This window comes from Bubalus kerabau, chromosome 19, assembly GCF_029407905.1.
Source record: "Bubalus kerabau isolate K-KA32 ecotype Philippines breed swamp buffalo chromosome 19, PCC_UOA_SB_1v2, whole genome shotgun sequence".
Taxonomy (NCBI): Eukaryota; Metazoa; Chordata; class Mammalia; order Artiodactyla; family Bovidae; genus Bubalus; species Bubalus kerabau.
In genome coordinates, this window is record NC_073642.1 from 47414162 (window position 1) to 47433747 (window position 19586).

A 19586-nucleotide genomic window follows, 5' to 3' on the forward strand; every position below is an offset into this window, starting at 1 on the left:
AGGCTTTTGCAATTTCCTAAAGGCTGAGTTTCATACTTGGGGTGAGAATGATTATGTTCATATGTAACATAGATAAAAATGACAGAGTAGAAGGAAAACCTGTGCCCCATCCACACATCAGAGGCAAATCCTATAGACCTCAAGGGAAGGAAAACATAACCCGTTAGCCAAATAATAACTTTGAAGTAGATTTCAAAGTGGAGAGAAGAACTGGGAAACAATTCATGCAAGATTTTGCTCCTAGGGAGAAATTCACATTTTCCAGGCTAGCAGAGAGCATGCCAGTCAAACACCACTTGCCTTAGCAGAAGTGATAGGGGACTTCTTCTTATATGTGTATAGAAAAAAAAAAAAAAGATACACTAGTTAGGAGGGAGCAGGGTCTTATAAGGACAATAAGCTATAAAGTCACACTTTTGGCAAGACTGGGTATACAAACCCTCTCCAATAGAGAAATCCTCTGGCAAGTATAATCTTCAGCCAAAAAGACTACAAACCAGAACAACACTTTGCTTGGGTTTAGTTTGAAGGACGGGGGGAAATTTGGGTCTATCCCGATTTTATCTGAACATGTTTTTACACCCACTGAACCAAACCAGAGCATGACAAAGCTGTGATTACTTTGCTCCCCACAGAAGGTCAAGCATATTTAAATTAGAGACCGGTTTTCTTTATTCACTGTGAATTTTAAGATGCTGGCCAAGATTCTGGTATTGGAATTGAAAGAAGTGTGGCAGGGATTATAGTCTTTGACTGATATGGTGGTAATTTTAAAAGTGGAGGCAAGACAAGCACACCTATTTAAATAGTTTATACAGAAGCTGGAAGGATATGAGGGAAATATCAGGAACCGAATTAACCACAATTTCCTTGAAATTTCTAGAATAGTTTAGGGCTAACCGGGAGGGAAGGCATATTTTATGGATAACATACCTCTGGCTGGCTAGAAAACCAGCCCTAGACCACAGAGAGGAGAATACAGGGAGCTGAAGCCAGCAGGGTACCTACAATTGCTCTGAGAACCCAGTGCTTGCAGTCTCTGCTCTCAGCCAATACTGTCCTTGGACCCCAGCAAGAGGGGCCCTTTTCCTGCACCCCATGCTTCAGGGGGCCCATTCTGGCCCTTTGCCAGCCATGTCCTCTCCACAAGGCCAAGTAGACATCTACCCACATCCCACAAGCTCATTCTAGACCATGCTCTGCACACCTGGGACCATGGCAGTCCTTTTGCTCCGTCTTTATCACTCTACCATTGCCCACAAGACTTTCAGTGTAATATTAAGAGTAATATTGACTACTGTGACCCTAGGCTGTCTTCCACTGCAGACAACTTCTGGGGAAATTTTTATGTTTAAAGGACCATGTGGACTCACGTTTCCTAGGCTGACAAATTAGGAAAATTCATGATTCCTGTGTCGGAATGCATGGTGGTTAAAATATAAGGCAAGGAGGTAGAAAGGCTGAGCCGCAGAACTGAGGCCTGAGAAACTCACACTATTGGTGGAACAGCAAGAGTTACCTTCCTGTGAAATAAGCCTCCCGGGAAACTGCTCTGCTTTTCGTAAAGGTGTTGTCAAGCCCTCTGGCAGTTCCATGTGCAACTCATCCATTTAGTGTTTCCCCACAGCTGGTCAGTCAGTCAGTTCAGTAGCTCAGTCGTGTCCAACTCTTTGCAACCCCACGGACTGCAGCACACCAGGCTTCCCTGTTCATCACCGACTCCTGGAGCTTGCTCAAACTCACATCCATCAAGTCAGAGATACCATCCAATCATCTCATCCTCTGTTATCCCCTTCTCCTCCTACCTTCAATCTTTCCCAGTGTCAGAGTCTTTCCAATGAGTCAGTTTTTCACAAGAGGTGGCCAAAGTATTGGAGTTTCAGCTTCAGCATCAGTCCTTCCAATGAATATTTAGGACTGATCTCTTTTAGGATGGACTGGATGGATCTCCGTCTCAAGAGTCTTCTCCAGCACCACAGTCCAAAAGCATTAATTCTTCGGCACTTAGCTTTCTTTATAGTCCAACTCTCACATCCATACATGACTACTGGAAAAACTATAGCTTTGACTAGATGGACCTTTGTTGGCAAAGTAATGTCTCTGCTTTTTAATATGCTGTCTAGGTTCGTCATAGCTTTTCTTCCAAGAAGCAAGTGTCTTTAAATTTCATGGCTTCAGTCACCATCTGCAGTGATTTTGGAGCACCCAAAATTAGTCTCTCACTGTTTCCATTGCTTCCCCATCTATTTGCCATGAAGTGATGGGACTGGATGCCATGATCTTAGTTTTTTCAATGTTGAGTTTCAAGCCAACTTTTTCACTCTTATCTTTCACTTTCATCAAGAGGTTCTTTAGTTCTAAGCTTTCTGCCATAAGGGTGGTGTCATCTGCATATCTGAGGTTATTGATATTTCCCCTGGCAATCTTGATTCTACCTTGTGAGTCATCCAGCCCCACATTTCACATGATGTACTCTGCATATAAGTTAAATAAGCAGGGTGACAATATACAGCCTTGATGTACTCCTTTCCCAATTTGGAACCAATCCATTGTTCCATGTCCGGTTCTAACTGTTGCTTCTTGACCTGCATACAGATTTCTCAGGACGCAGGTAAAGTGGTCTGGTTTTTACATCTCTTTAAGAATTTCCCACAGTTTGTTGTGATCCACACAGTCAAAGGCTTTGGCATAGTCAATAAAGCAGAAGTAGATGTTTTTCTGGAACTCTCTTGCTTTTTCGATGATCCAACGGATGTTGGCAATTTGATCTCTGGTTTCTCTGTCTTTTCTAAATCCAGCTTGAACATCTGGAAGTTCTCAGTTCATGTATTGCTGAAGCCTGGCTTGGAGAATTTTGAGCATTACTTTACTAGTGTGTGAGATGACTGCAATTGTGTGGTAGTTTGAGCATTCTTTGGCATTGCCTTTCTTTGGGATTGGAATGAAAACTCACCTTTCCCAGTTCTGTGGCTACTGCTGAGTTTTCCAAATTTGCTGGCATATTGAGTGCAGCACTTTCACAGCATCATCTTTTAGGATTTGAAATAGCTCAACTGGAATTCCATCACCTCCACTAGCTTTGTTCTTAGTGATGCTGCCTAAGGCCCACTTGACTTCACATTCCAGGATATCTGGCTCTTAGGTGAGTGATCACACCATCATGGTTATCTGGGTCATTAAGATCTTTCTTGTATAGTTCTTCTGTGTATTCCTTCCACCTCTTCTTAATATCTTCTGCTTCTGTTAGGTCCATACCATTTCTGTCCTTTATTGTGCCTCTCTTTGCATGGAATATTCCCTTGGTATCTCTAATTTTCTTGAAGAGATCTCAGTCTCTCCCATTCTATTGTTTTCCTCTATTTCTTTGCATTGATCACTGAGGAAGGGTTTCTTATCTCTCCTTGCTATTCTTTGGAACTCTGCATTCAAATGGGTATATCTTTTCTTTTCTCCTTTGCCTTTAGCTTCTCTTCTTTCCTCAGCTATTTGTAAAGACTCCTCAGACAACCATTTTTCCTTTTTGCATTTCTTTTTCTTGGGGATGGTCTTGATCACTGCCTCCTGTACAATGTCATGAAACTCTGTCCATAGTTCTTAAGGCACTCTGTCTATCAGATCTAATCCCTTGAATCTATTTGTCACTTCCACTGTATAATCATAAGGGATTTGATTTAGGTCATACCGGAATGGCCTAGTGGTTTCCATACTTTCTTCAGTTTAAGTCTGAATTTTGCAATAAGGAGCTCATGATCTGAGCCACAGTCAGCTCTAGGTCTTGTTTTTGTTGACTGCATAGAGTTTCTCCATTTTCAGCTGCAAAGAATATAGTCAATCTGATTTCGATATTGACCATATGGTGATGTCCATATGTAGAGTTATCTCTTGTGTTTTTGGAAGAGTGTGTTTGCTATGACCAGTGCGTTCTCTTGGCCAAACTCTGTTAGCCTCTGCTCTGCTTCATTTTGTATACCAAGGCCAAACTTGCCTGTTACTCCAAGTATCTCTTGACTTCCTACTTTTGCATTCCAGTCCCCTATGATGAAAAGGATATCTTTTTTGGGTGTTAGTTCTAGAAAGTCTTTAGGTCTTCAGCTTCAGCTTCTTCGGATTAGTGGTTGGGGCATAGACTTGGATTACTATGCTATTGAATGGTTTGCCTTGGAAACGAACAGAGATCATTCTGTCGTTTTTGAGATTGTACCCAGGTACTGCATTTTGGACTCTTTTGTTTACTATGAGGGCTACTCCATTTCTTCTAAGGGATTCTTGCCCACAGTAGAAGATACAATGGTCATCTGAATTAAGTTTGTCCATTCCAATCCATTTTAGTTCACTGATTCCTAAAATGTCAATGTTCTCCCTTGCCATCTCCTGTTTGACCACTTCCACAGGACCTAATTCATGGACCTAACATTGATTCATGGACCTAATTCATGGACCTAACATTCCAGGTTCCTATGCAATATTGTTCTTTACAGCATCAGACTTTACTTCCATCACTAGTCACATCCACAACTGGGCATTTTTGCTTTGGCTCTGTCTCTTCATTCTTTCTGGAGTTATTTCTTCACTCTTCTCCAGTAGCGTATTGGGCACCTACCGACCTGGTAGTTCATCGTTCAGTGTCATATCTTTTTGTCTTTTCATACTGTTCATGAGGTTCTCAAGGGAAGAATAAGTGAAGTAGTTTGCCATTCCCTTCTCCAGTGGACCTGGTGGCTCAGATGGTAAAGTGTCTGCCTACAATGTGGGAGACCCAGGTTCGATCCCTGGTTTGGGAAGATCCTCTGGAGAAGGAAATGGCAACCCACTCCAGTATTGTTGCCTGGAAAATCCCATGGACAGAGGAGCGTGGTAGGCTACAGTCCATGGGGTCACAAAGAGTCAGACATGACTGAGCGACTTCACTTTCTTTCTTTCTTTCTTTCTCTAGTGAACCATGTTTTGTCAGAACTCTCCACCATGACCCGTTTATCTTGGGTGGCCCTACACAGCATGGCTCATAGTTTCACTGAGTTAGATAAGGCTGTGGTCCAAGTGCTCAGTTTGATTAGTTTTCTGTGGTTGTGGTTTTCATTCTGTCTGCCCTCTGATGGATAAGGAGGCTTATGGAAGCTTCTGATGGGAGAGTCTGACTGTGGGGGAAACTGGGTTTTGTTCTGATGGGCAGGGCCATGCTCAGTAAATCTTTAATCCAAGTTTCTATTGATGGGTGGGGCTGTGTTCCTTCCCTGTTGTTTGACCTGAGACCAAACTGTGGTAGGGGTAATGAAGATAGTGGGGACCTCCTTCAAAAGGTCTTATGCACGCACTCTTGTACTCAGTGCCCCTGACCCTGCAGCAGGCCACTGTCGACCCATGTCTCTGCCGGAGACTCCTGGACACTCACAGGCAAGCCTGGGTCAGTCTCTTGTGGGGTCATTGCTCCTTTCTCCTGGGTCCTGCTTTGTAAAAGGTTTTGTTTCTGCCCTCCAAGAGTCTGTTTTCCCAGTCCTATGGAAGTACTGTAATCAAATCCCACTGGCCTCCAAAGTCAAATTCCCTGGGGATTCTCAGTCCCTTTGCCAGATCCCCAGGTTGGAAAATCTGCTGTGGGTCCTAGAACTTTCTTAACAGTGCCAGAATTTATTTGGTATAATTGTTCTGCAGTTTGTGGGGCGTCTGCTTGGCAGCTCTATGGTGGGGTTAATGGCGACCTCCTCCAAGAGGCCACATGCTGTGTCACCCAGATCTGCTGCACCCAGAGCCCCTGCCCATGTGGCAAGCCACTGATGACCCGTGCCTCCATGGGAGATACTCAAACACTCAAAGGCAGGTCTAGCTCAGTCTCTGTGGGGTCTGGGTCCTGGCACGCACAAGGTTTTGTTTAAGCCCTCCGAGCTTCTCTGTTGGGTATGGGGTTTGATTCTAAATGTGATTTCGCCCCTCCTATTGTCTTGCTGGGCCTTCTCCTTTGCCTTTGGCATGGGGTATCCTCTTCTTCTTCTTTTTTTTTTTTTTTTTTAGCCACAGCTAGTAATTGACTGAAAAGGCTAAAAATGAGCTTTGTTCACAACCTCCAGGTGAGGTGACCATGAAGATTGATGAAGAATACATGCTTACTTGATATGACTCTTCTGAAGGAAGAACATATTGATTGAGGCAGAACTCTTTCCAAAGTGGCTTCAAATGTTTTTAATTTCCTCTCAAACTTCTGCTGCTACATGTACTTTATTTACAGTAAACAGATAGCCAACTACTACTGTTTATGATAACAGACCTCATTTGAGTTTAAAGACCTCAGTAGGTACTGAAACTGGGCTGCCTGCCCTTAAGAATTTAGGCTAAATGGATTGTATTGTCAGCTGGGAATGACCTAAGGGAACCATTGCCCAGTAAGCTGTTTTCGCACCCACAACTGGAGTGGGCTGTGACTATTAACTGGAACATATATCAAGATAGATCTATTTCTTAAATCTTAAGGGTTTATAGGATCAATTTACATCTAGAAATTGTTATTGGTTGAGTGCCTAAAATGTACCAGACTCTGTTAAGACCTTTGTGTATATTATCACATTTGCTGTTGTTCAGTTACTGAGTTGTATCTGACTCTTTGTGACCCCATGGACTGCAGCACACGAGGCTACCCTGTCCTTCACTATCTCCTGGAGTTTGCTCAAACTCTTGTCCGTTGAGTCGGTGATGCCATCCAACCATCTCATTCTCTGTCATCCCCTTCTCCTCTTGTTCTCAATCTGCACTTGCCCAAAATGGTGCTGCTAAGCTGCTAAGTCACTTCAGTGGTGTCCAACTCTGTGCGACCCCACAGACGGCAGCTCACCAGGCTCCTCTGTCCCTGGGATTCTCCAGGCAAGAACACTTGAGTGGGTTGCCATTTCCTTCTCCAATGCATGAAAGTGAAAAGTGAAAGTGAAGTCGCTCAGTCGTGTCCGACTCTTAGCGACCCCATGGACTGCAGCCTACCAGGCTCTTCCGTCCATGGGATTTTCCAGGCAAGAGTACTGGAGTGGGCTTCCATTGCCTTTTCCAAAATGGTAGTTGGTTTTAAATGACTAGATCTGAAATTTGCTATTCTTATCATGTCACTTCTTTCTCTCAGTTTTTTTTTGGTAGTAGGCATAGCCCCATTACTTTATGTTGGGTGACTATGCATTACTTTTCAATTTGATTAATATTGCCTATAAAGTGTCACCTCTGATCAGCTACTGATTCCTGATAACTGCTGGAAATAAATGCTGACACCTGTGACCTACGTGATCCCTCTGTTACTAAGTTCTGATTAGTTGATGTCATATGACAAACATTTTATAAGGAACCTAATAGATTGTGTTTTGTCTAAGTAAATGAATTCTGAATGCAGTTTAGTGAATTCTGCAAAAGAAACAACACGAAACAAGTTCCTTTCTCTCCCCAACTTAAAAAAACAGCTGTATATACACCAACAGTTTATACAGACCACACTCGGTCGATGAACTAGGAGCACGTGCACATGCAGCATTCTTGTGTCGGCTGCAGGGGCATTTAATGTGTTCTAGCAAGGCCTTGGCACATGCAAAACATAACCAGCACTTACATGGCCTCAGTGCAGACCTCCTTGAAGGCAGAGGAGAGAAAAAGAACATTAGGCGTGAGTAGGGGGTGCTATGATAATTCGTTATTTTCACTCCTGTGAATGCTTCTTGGTGCTCTGTCCCATTTTGTGTTTCTCTACTTACATGCTGTCTTGATGAAGGACTGCAGTTGGAAGGCCTGTGTATTCTTTTGCTCACTCCTTCCTGCCCCAAGACATGCTTCCCAATTGGTAAAATGGGACACTGAATGCGGAGCTCCAATTCTCCTAGCTGGTAATTCTCCCAGTCTAACAAATCAAATTTTCCTTGAGCAGATTCCAGAGGGGCCGTCTTAAATGCTCCTATTGATAGGACATTGGAGAAGTGTTTCTTTTTATTTCCTTCTGGTCCCTGCCATCTTTTCCCATCATTCAAGGAAGAATAGAGAAAAAGCAAAACAGAAACAGAGTAGGGCAATACAGGGATTTTCAGCCTTTTCTAAAGTGCTGTGTATCTCTGCAATTAGCACAACCTTTTGAAACTTAAAAAAAATCTCCCTTAATTAGGACTGACCTCATCTGAGGAGCTGTAGCAGCCCAGCCCTGTCCTCCGTAGGCCTTGGAAGCTAAGGTGAGTAGGGCTCTCTCTCTTTCCCATAGCTCTGCTCAGGAAGCTGCCAGAGAGCTCTCAGGCAGTATCAGCAGACAGGAAGTGGGGTGGGAGTGAGCAGGGTCTCCACCCATTAGCAGCTGCTTAAGTGGTAGGCAGGGGAGCTTTTCTACGGAGAAATTCAGGTCAGCAGATCCTCTAGACCAATTTATACCACATGCTACCCAGTTGTGGAAGTGAATTCAAATGCTAAGAAAGGACCTCAACTGCCAATCTCCTTATTTTTTTCCTACCTTCGGCTTGGCACCCAAAAGAATAAAAGAAGAACAATTGGACTTGGTGGTTTAAAGGGAATTATTAGGCAACTGGAAGGAAGTGAAGGCAGCACAGACCAAGGGAATCTGTCTTCATGGAACATCATGTACCAGTGATTAAATGTCAAGACCCATCATTGTCCAAGTGGTGACGTCTACACAGGTTTAGTAACCCGCTCATTCAGATTTAACCAAAAGACAAGCTTGACAGATTATCAGAATCTTTGAGGGAAGGCAGTGGGTGGAGTGGGGAATGGAGTGAAGTAATTTTGAAAAAATGATTTCATAATTTCATTTAAAAAAGCACAACAATATTATCACCCCAGCGGTTTTTGCTAGTCTATTCTAGTAAAATGTGAAATAGAGGTTTTGCCAAAAGTAGAGAAAATATTTCCAAATAAGTCATTATATATTACATTACAACTCTAAAATAAAAATGTCTAAACATGTTTGTCCATCAGACTTTAGTGCTTTTTTGTTAGCACTTTCCTGTGGAAGAATTTGACTTTTTGTTATGCTACTTCCTTAACAATAAGTTACTATGGCTTTAACAAGTGGCTAGGAGAATGGTTCATAATTTTATACTATATACTGAAAAATAATTTTTTACATTCCCTCAACAATAGGAAAACGTTAAATGATTACCTCTGTAAATCTGTTCCGATTGGCTTGCAAGCCAACTTTTACTACCTCAAAAGGGTTGACCACGATGGCTTCTGTTAGTCCAGACCCCAGTCCAGCAACAGCAAATGTCTAGAAAAATTAAGTCAATCAATACTTTAAAACAAGTTATCATGTGTATGAGGTTAAACATCTTACTCATTACACTATGCAGCTGAATGTTATAATGAGAATGGAGAAACTCACATAAATGTACCATATACCATTACTAAAAAGCTTTAGATCTTGATTCGATGCTGACAATTCATGAGGCAGAAATTACAGAAGCCACAAACCACATCCTAACAATTCAAAATAAAACGTCAAAGCCCCATCAGCAATGACTTTGTCCTTTAATGAAAAGCAAGGTTGTTTTATGTATTTAAGGTGGATACTAAAACATCTGCACATGTAACAACTAAGAGTTTGACTTAGTAAAAGGAGAGCTTCGTTTTTAAACAACTGCTTAAATACATTTAGCGAGCATATAAAAAATTCAAGGGGCAAAACCAGAAATAAAATGTTTATAAAAAGCTAAATTTCAGGTAACCAAAGAGTATAGTTGAAAATATTTAAATATATAGCCACATTCTTAGAGTCACTATTCTAGGAAGTTAAGAAACAAAAAATCATTTTAAAATTCATCCTTTAACTGTTTTTTCAAATTGAGCCCTATTCTTCCAGACCTAGAAGCTGAGGGATAAAGGTTGAGGTCAGAAATTGCTAGGTTGTCTTGAAGGGCTCAAATAAAATCTAGAACATTCAGCAAAAGGTAACTGCGTCTCAGGTTATTTTCTACCTGTTAAGAATTTCTGCACTAGGAAAGACCAGCTTTTAGAATTTTCTTCTGAATAGAATGCTGAAGGGTTTTTTTTTTTCAGAAACTTAAATAACTACAACTATTAAAACACACACACTTGGCAGGAAAACAAAATAAAACAATGTCTCAAACCTTCAAACAGATGCTGGAAAAAATAATTCTTTAGTGCCTAAGCTCTAACTCCAGGACAAGTTATACTATTATACAACTAGAAGAAGAAAAAAGCCAATGAAGAGTAAAGAACAGAAGCTATTATTAGGAGTCTGTAATAGGAGACTAAAAGAGAAAAGGGAGAAAACAATGTTCTACATCCTTAGAAGGGGAGGCAAGATGGAACCAGGGCAGGATCCAGAGCCAGGGGATCTGGGTTTAGGTTCTGATTCTGCCGTCTTATTGGCTGTGTGACCAGAGCTGGAGGCCGAAATCAGCCTGCACCCTATTTGCCAAGTGGGAGTTCTGGAAAGCCATTAGTCAGGAGAAAGGAGCACCTTTTCATAATTCACACAAAAACACCATGTGTGTCAGCCGCAATTCTATATAAATAACTGAATCTTTTAAAGACAATGTGGTACATACAATGGAATATGACTCAGCCATTAAAAAGAATGAAATAATGCCATTTGCAGGAACATGGATGGACTTTGAAATTACTACTAAGTGAAATGTGTCAAACAAAGACAAATCTCATAGAACATCACTTATATTTGGAATCTAAAAAAAATGATACAGAACTTATTTACAAAACAGAAACAGATTCACATACTTAGAGAACAAACATTATTACCAGAGGGGAAGGGAGGAGGGGAGGGATAACTTGGGGGTTTGGGATTGACATGCACACATTCAGTTCAGTTCAGTTCAGTCACTCAGTCGTGTCCGACTCTTTGCGACCATGAACCGCAGCACGCCAGGCCTTCCTGTCCATCTTACTATATTTAAAATAAAATGCCTTTCCATGAAAAAAAAAACAATGAATTTTTTATGTCACAGTTTTCTCATCTGTAAAATGGAGACTATAATATCTAATCTTTGTATTTAATAAGATTATTATGAGGGTCAAAATCATGTGTGAAAGCGTCTTGTAAATTGCTGTTACTGTTACTAAAAACCACTGTTACGGATGCACAAAGAGGAAGAACAAGATTTTACACAGATTTCAGGAGAGAATAACTAACAATGTTTTCTTTTAATGCCCCTTCATCGCAATTTTAAACATATCTGTATAGGGTAACAGACCAAATATTTTATTCATTTATCTCAGACCCCCATCATGGAAGCCAAAAGCAGAAGAAAAAGAAAAATACTAGTCCCAAACTCTTCTGACTGAAAAAAGCTAAAATCCAGATGTTCAGGTTTTTATTACTACATGCAACCTTCCAAGTAATTCACTTTTTTGTTCTTCTATAAAACTCAGCTACATTTGCTGTCAGAACTAGTGTTCAGCAGTCCCTTGTCAAAAGAATTGATCAGCTATCAGCATATCATGTTACTCAGGTTGTTCCAGAGACAGGGGTAACTGTCAGGTTCCCAGCCTCCCAGGCTTTTCATGTGAGAGCACCAAGGGACATTTAACGGCAGTTTAAGTGTCTAGCTGTATCAAAGAGAAACTGAAATAAATGAGTTCAAGAAAAGAGAAAAACTGTATACAGTTTGCATGAATTCAGTGAGAGGATCTGGAGTGGCCAAATGCTTTTCTTTTTGAGTTATCGAGAAAGAAGCATGGTCTCTCACATGGTACAGATGCTCTACCCATGAACACCCAGCTGACCCTCTGGAAACCATCCTCTTTTTAACAAGATGTTTCCAAAGTGAAGGGAGACATTCAGGGAAGACAGTGAGGAATTAACAAGAAATCTCAGCTAATTTTAGGACTCATGCTACTACTTCTCCTTCCATGAGAGGCCTCCTCACAGCCCCCTTGTTTAAGCAGGAGCCTGGACCAGAGGTTTCCTTGTCGTAACACAAAGCAACACTATTGGGTTTCTTAACTGGCGCCTTCCTAGAAAGGCAGCACGTATGATTTTTTTTTTTTTAAATAGCAGCTAATTCTTAATCAATCTTTGGTGTTGTTTAGTTGCTCAGTCATGTCTGACTTTTTTGTGACCCCACAGACTGTAGCCTGCCAGGCTCCTCTGTCCATGGGATTTCCCAAGCAAGAATACTGGAGTGGGTTGCCATTTCCTTCTCCAGGGGATCTTCCAGACCCAGGGGTAGAACCCGCGTCTCCTGCATTGCAAGCTTTACCGCTGAGCCACCAGGGAAGCCCAGTGAATTACCGCTTCCCTGGTGGCTCAGAGGTAAAGAATCCCCCTGCAATGCAGAAGCGGTGGGAGGCACAGTTTTGAATTCCTAGATCCATAGGATCCCCTGGAACATGGCAACCCACTCCAGTATTCTTGCCTGGAGAATCCCATGGATAGAGGAGCCTGGTGGGCTAGGATTCATAGGGTCGCCAAGAGTTGGATGCTGAAGCGACTGAGCATGCAAAGTAATTAAAGAGCTGAAGCTCAGAACGCCACCCCTTTGGCTGAGTTCTGAGGTGCATTCCATCAGGTAAACTGGAGGATGGAAGGTACATTGTAAGGCACATTCGTAGAGGTTGGAAAGCACGTTGTCACTTGGAGGGCCAAGGTAGATTTAGTTTAGTTTAGTCTTGTTTTGCAGATTTTGAGGAGAAATTATCGCACTGGCTCTTTCTGGGGCTCTCGCTGCACTGATACTGATACAACATACTTGGCCAATGTAATTTAACTTGTTTTGTGAAAAGCAACAAAATCACTAAGAAAGAAAGGAGTGGTATCTACAAATGTTCAAGTCACCAAATGACATTTATGTAATAGTTGATCTGACATTGTAAGATCACTATTCTCCCCAACTATAAAAGGCCCCTCAGTGTGCATCTGACCACAGAGTGACCTGAAGTCCTATACTTACTACAGCTTGAGCAAAAGCTGGAAAAGTGACCTGTTAGGACATAATTTTAGGTACATTGACTTTCACATAAATAGATATGTGTAGTATGTATGTAAACACATGCATTTTTTGGGTTTAAAGGAGTCTTTGACAAATGTACCCTTTATTTTATATTCTTGACCATATCTCATATGGGCCTTTCCACACATATCATTATTATCATAAATTCATCACTGGGAGCTATAAAATAGCCAAATTGTGAGTTATTAGGAAGATGGCTTTCAACAAGTAGCTGAACATTGAATAACTCAAATTCATATTTTAGTAGCTGAGCTTGGGGAATCAAAAGGGTTTTTGTTTCCAGATTTTGCTTTATGAAATAACACACACACTTAAGTATAATAAATACTCTCACTTACCAATGCTGGTGACAGTGACACATATCCAAGCAATTTCTTGTACTGCTCAAAGGTGAAAAACTGTGAAACAAAACCAAACCCAGAGATTTATAACAATTTCCTGCCACAAACCTTTAAATTGACTCAAATTTCTTTAGTAAATCATTATATTCACTAGCAACTTAAATAATGATAAAGCATCGAACACAGTTTTTAATCCAGTCTCGGGTAGTTGCTATTGAATCTTACTTGAACATTCACATTTTTAAATGCAGCTATAATAACCTACAGAAGAGCTGATGGAATCCTTTATAGCAGTAAATGAACCATACAGCTGCCATTTACCATGACCATTTTCAGTTTCCCTAGACATCAATAGACTTCTTTTTTATGGCAGTGATTCAAAATTATAGGCATAGAGACCTGAAGTCTTCGGTCTCTTATGTTTTCTCTATGACCTGCTTTCCCAGTGAATGCCCAATTTTCTAACCCCCTTATAAAAGACACCCACTTCTCGGCTGTAACTCGCATTTATATTGCTGTGTATCTCTACTGTTCCATGGGATTTCTAAACACTCAATAATGATGAAGATGCCACGATAAACTAGGAAAGGACCCAACAAGGAAACATCTAATCTGTCCCCTGCCTGAAAGTAAAACTATCTTCAATCTGAATGAAGAAAGACAGCTGTTTAATCTTCCCTTTAAAATCTGATGATGATGATGATGATGAAGATTTTTTTGGTTCTTTCAATAGTTGATGTTTAATATAATTTTCTCTGTGAAGGGATTTCTATGGAGGCAAATCTAATCAGTCACTTTGTATAATATGCCCCAAATAAATTTTTCTCCTCTCTTTCTATGCTATGCATTTTGGACAACAATCTGGTTGAACATGATGTTTTGCTCCTGCATTCTCTGTTAGGTACCCTGCCAAAATCACCGATAAAACACACTCTTAGGTCCTGCTAGGGTCTGATTCTCAAGACTACAGAAATGGCATGGGCATTTTATGGTCTTAAATGTCTTCTACTCTATTACTTTACAACCCAGTACAATGGAACAAGAGAAAAATGTAGATTTGAAAGCCAGATAATATTCTGTTGTTAGAAAGAGGTAGTTACACGTAGACGTGGCTCTCATGAATCTTCGGGCAATTCAAGGGTCTTTACGTCACCAGATAGATTGATTCTTTTAAAGACTCAGGAATGATTTTTGTGCTATGGCCCTTTAGATCAACTATGGATGTAGACTTTCATAGAGCAGGAATTCATTCTTTCACTGATTTGACAAACATTTCTTGGTTCACACACTGGGGATGCAGCATAAACAAGGAGAAACCCCTGCCTTCTTGGTTTAACATTCTAGTGGATGGTAAATACCCTGAAACTATCCTGATGTTCAACTAGTAACACCAGAAGCCACTACAGCTTTGATGATAGATGTACTAGAAATGATTAAAAGGAAAAGGGTTATGGTCTTGGGTTTAAAAAATAATTTGTTTTTCTTTCTCCTCAGGGCCATCATCATAACAATTCTTTGATAATCACTTTATGTGGATTTTGACATGAGCAGTCCTAGGTTTGAATCCTGACTTAGCTCTGGAAGCATAGCTTGACCTTTCTGACCTTGAGGACACAAGACTTCACTTCTAGAGTAGTCCTTAAATAAAAGAAACTGAGGAAGATTTCTTGACAGTCCCGGCACACAGGAGACTTTCAGATAATCTTAGTTTCCATTTCCTTTCTTCACTTTGGGACTAAAGGCACCATAGATCCCTTATTGACATGGATCATTCACGAGAGCCTGCTGTGGTCCAGGAAACATACTAAGGCCTTTGCACATGCTACTGCATTTAATCCATATGACAGGTTATAGCGCAAGCATGATTCCCATTTGTTGATATCTGTCCTTCAGCTAGTGAGTCAAAGGATTGAGGTTTCTCACTACGTCCGACTCCAAAGCCTGAGTTTGCTCTCAACCACTATACTGCACTGCTCACTGCTGAGCCATGATTTTTAGTGGTTTGGGAAGAGATTCTCTGTGCTAGAATTTTCTTCCTGCTGAAATCTTCTTGCCTTCCCTGACCCTGGAAGCTGAGTTCCTTAAGGCAGAAGATTTCAAACTTTTCTGACCACAAACTAGGTAAAAATTATTAACCCAACTCAGGTACATACATGCATGCAGCACACACTCACATTTATAACTGAAACAAAACACTGCTGTAAAACAATGCTTACCCCTTCACTATGTGTAATGCATTCTGTTTCTACTCTATTTCATCAGAAATTTTTTTCTGGTGACCCACTAAATTGATTTCAGAGTTCACAGGTCATGGCCTATATTTTGGAAACATGCTCTAAGGGGTCCATGTGAGTTCAGGAAAGTTCTGGGAGAGGATGGACCTCGCAGAATGCCTCACTACCTTGTTCCCTTCCAGTGTGAGTATGCATTTTTTCTTTCTGACTTTCTGCCATGAAAAGAAATTATAGACCAAACAGATCTTGAAGAAGTGTGGGAACATGGACTTGATGTGCTGGGCTGTGCTTAGTCGCTCAGTCATGTCCTACTCTTTGTGACCCCATGGACTGTAGCCCATCAGGCTCCTCTATCCTTGGGGATTCTCAAGGTAAGAATGCTGGAGTGGGCTTCCATGCCCTCCTCCAAGGAATCTTCCCAACCCAGGGATAAAACCCAGGTCTACACTGCAGGCTGATTCTTTACTGACTGAGCCACCAGGGAAGCCCAAGAATACTGGAGTGGGCAGCTTATCCCTTCTCCAGGGGATCTTCCCAACTCAGGAATCGAACCAGGGTCTCCTGCATTGCAGGTGGAATCTTTACCAGCTGAGCTACCAGGGAATCCTGGACTTGACCTGTAACTCTAAGCAGTTCTCACAGGGAATTCCAAGTCCACACTTTAGGGCAATTCTAGGCTTTTCATTTTCCCATCTCTAAAACTGTTAAAAAAAAAAAAAAAAGAGAAGCTACCACTAGCTGGTTGGTATTCATCAGCAGTCTGCCTGGAAGATTCTGGTTATGGCTGGGATGAAGTGATTCAGGTTCCTGGCAATAAAGAAGCCTCCTAGATCAGTGATAAGTTGCTAATAGATTAAATCCAAAAGTAATGAACAATATATATTACATATTCTACTAAACAAATAGTGCTTTGAACTTAAAAAAAAACTTGTTTTAATTTCTACCTTTGCAATCAAAGTCTAAATTACTGAATATAAAATAAAACAATATCTCAAGAAAGCAAAGATTAAAATATTTTAAAATGGATTTCCAACAATATTAAAATAATATAATGTCATTAGAATGTGAAACCCATTATTAGCTAAAAATATTCATTCATTCAACAGATATTTATTGAATGTCTCCCATGTGTAAAGTTTAAAAGATATTATACTAGACTATATTCTTAAGAACTAGTAGATTAGTTGTTATTTTAATTCCTTTCTATGCAGCACTAATCCTTTATTGCCTTCATAATATTTAGTCAGAGAAGTGATAAAGTTACTCTATCACATAAGATATGAGATTACACTCTTCAAGGATGAAATTAGGAGAGTCAACATGTTGAAGCTCCAATACTTTGGCCACCTAATGTCAAGAGCTACTCGTTGGAAAAGACCCTGATGCTTGGAAAGATTGAGGGCGGGAGGGGAAGGGCCTGACAGAGGATGAAATGGTTGGATGGCATCACTGGAAATAGCAAAGGACAGAGGAGTCTGGAGTGCTGCAGTCCATGGCATTGCAAAGAGTTGGACATGATTTAGCAACTGAACAATAACAACAACATGTAGTAATGTTACCTATTCAAAGTCATGCAAATGTGTACTAAAGAGTTTTGAAAACCTTTATAGTCAGTCAAGGTTTGGGGAATCTTGAACATAAAATCTGGAATCCAAATTACTATGGTATACATAATCTATCTACCGGAACCTTGAAATTGGTAGTCTGGTTGGGAGAGGGGTTGGACCTGGAGGACAGGCTGTGTGGTCCCTGGAGAAGTGTCAGGCTGTGGTTGGACAGGGGAGGTGAGCACGGTTTGCCTGGGTGACCCAGCCCTCTGGAGGGTACTTTCATTGCTCACTAAACAATCTGGTGATTAAGCTGACCTCCCAGATCATCTGTTCTGAGAGGCAGTTACATTACAGGGAAACAGTCAGATCCATTTGGGTCATACTTTTAACAAGTAGGCCCTGAGAAGTGCCCAGACTAGGACTGACTATTCCCCATCACAGAAGCAAACCCTTCTGGGTACCGCTCTCAATGCCCTATACATTTTGAAGCCTCCCAGTTTGGTTGGTGTAACAGGCACTATTCCCAGTCCTGTGTGACTGCTGGCACTGTTCTGCGAATCCTTTCAACCACACTTTCCAGGCCTTGCTCGTTTCCTCACATGTGCACTGGTCAGCGGGATACTGGAGGTGTCCCTCTGCAGATCTTAGGTGTCTCTCTCTGTGCAGATCTCTCTTTCTCTGGTGCACTGTCCTGTGAACTCTAGATGTCTTTCCCTCCCAGTCTCTCAGCTCTTTCTCAACCCAGGGAGTCCACTGGTTGAGACAGTCAACTGGATTTCTCCTGTGTATTCCTGAGCTGAGAACTCAAGGCAGTGAATTGGGCAATTTGCAGGGCACATCTCATCTGTTTTGCATCTCAGGTATGACTCTCCCTCTTTGTTTCATGTCCAGGGTCTTAAAAATATTCTGGTTTCATATATTTTGTTCATTTTCTGTTTTTGCTGTTTCAGGCAGCAAAGTAAATCTGGTCCCTGTGACTTCATCTTGGCTGGAAATGGAAGTCTCGGCCTTTCGGAAACTCTGAATAGTAGATGTGGGAATTTGGGGGAACAGGACAGGAATTCTCCTGTTATAAAGTAATAAATTTTCTTTCTGTTTCTTGTTACATGAAAGTGAAAGTACTATTCGCTCAGTTGTGTCCAACTCTTTGTGACCACATGGACTGTAGCCCTCCAGGCTCCTCTGTCCATGGGATTCTACAGGCAAGAATACTGGAGTGGGTAGCCATTTCCTTCTCCAGGGAATCTTCCCAATCTAGGATTGAACCCTGGTCTTCTGCATTGCAGGTGGATTCTTTACCACTGAGCCACCAGGGATGTTCCCGTTACATATGTTTCATTTATTCATTGAATATCCATGGAACATCTACTTGTAGGCACTGTGATAAGTGTAAAGGATACAGTGGTGAACAAATAGACTTCACAATATATAATATTTTGTGAGTTTGGTTGGCATTAAGCAGTCCTTGAGAGTCTGACCATGAACTGATGGTGTTTCCGGACCTGTGATGCTTAAAACTAGATCCTGGAATCCAGCATGTATTGCCTGCCGTCTCTGAGCAACCAACTGGTCTCTTTCAGAGGTCTTCATTTCCTTTTGCTAATTGCAATACTAATTCTGTCTCTATTTGTGAAGGGGAGTTTCATTTATTTAGCATCAATGAATATTATTATTTTAATGCTGAAATTAATTTCAAATAATAAAGTACAGACAACAATTATGTTTCTAGACATTGTCTGTTTCTCTCTATACACATATACATATACAGACATAATTTCAGAGACCATATATACATATGTATATGTGTGTGTATATATCTATGGCCTGAATATTTTTTCAAAGTAAACTGTGATGGCATATACAATAAAGCAGTTTATGATGTATGAAATCGTTGCAATCAGATGATCATTTTCCTCACAAATCCTAAGATAAATATCTATAAAAGGAATGTTTTCATAAATTGTGTTGAAAAACTGGTGCTATCCATCTGGCAAAGATACACTTAACTCAAAGTCATACTTAAAAAGCCAACATACTTACCATATGTCTCAATAATTTTAAGGTAAAATCTACTTGAAACAAGATGTCTGGGACACATACACCATATCCAGTTGCCCAAAAGTTCATCTGTTAACCATTGTTCTGGCAGGGAGCATTGTTTTTTTAAAGTAGAGACTAGCTCAGTTTTGTAAAGCTCAACTTTTTTTTTTCTTCCATAAAAGACTGCTCAACATTGATAAATGTTAATCCTCTAAAAGCTTAAATTGTCTCCAACATATAATATTAAGGAAAAATATTCCAGGAAAAACTGTAATTACAGTTTACTTTATTTATACATGTAAAACTCTGAACAAATGAATATATTATTCCGTGGAGACAAAGTGACTTTCCTTGAACAGGAAGTATGCTCTGTTTGTTTACTTGGGCAATCTTTTATCAAGTGAAGCCATTTCATAATTCAATTCAGCCCTCTTGCGTACTTTGGTGAACTTTTTCCAGATTCTCTATTGCGAT

General features: G+C 40.7%; 1 protein-coding gene across 2 annotated transcripts in view; it reads right to left on the bottom strand.

Moving 5' to 3' along the window:
* Window positions 1-19586, bottom strand: part of SLC25A21 (solute carrier family 25 member 21) — a 521296-nt gene that overhangs the window by 40385 nt on the left and 461325 nt on the right. For both annotated transcript variants that reach the window (XM_055556134.1, XM_055556133.1), the window contains 2 exons: window positions 13286-13345; window positions 9119-9226 (listed from right to left, as the gene is read on the bottom strand). In XM_055556134.1, coding sequence (XP_055412109.1) covers window positions 9119-9226; window positions 13286-13345 — 168 coding nt within the window. The remainder of the gene's footprint in view (window positions 1-9118; window positions 9227-13285; window positions 13346-19586) is intronic.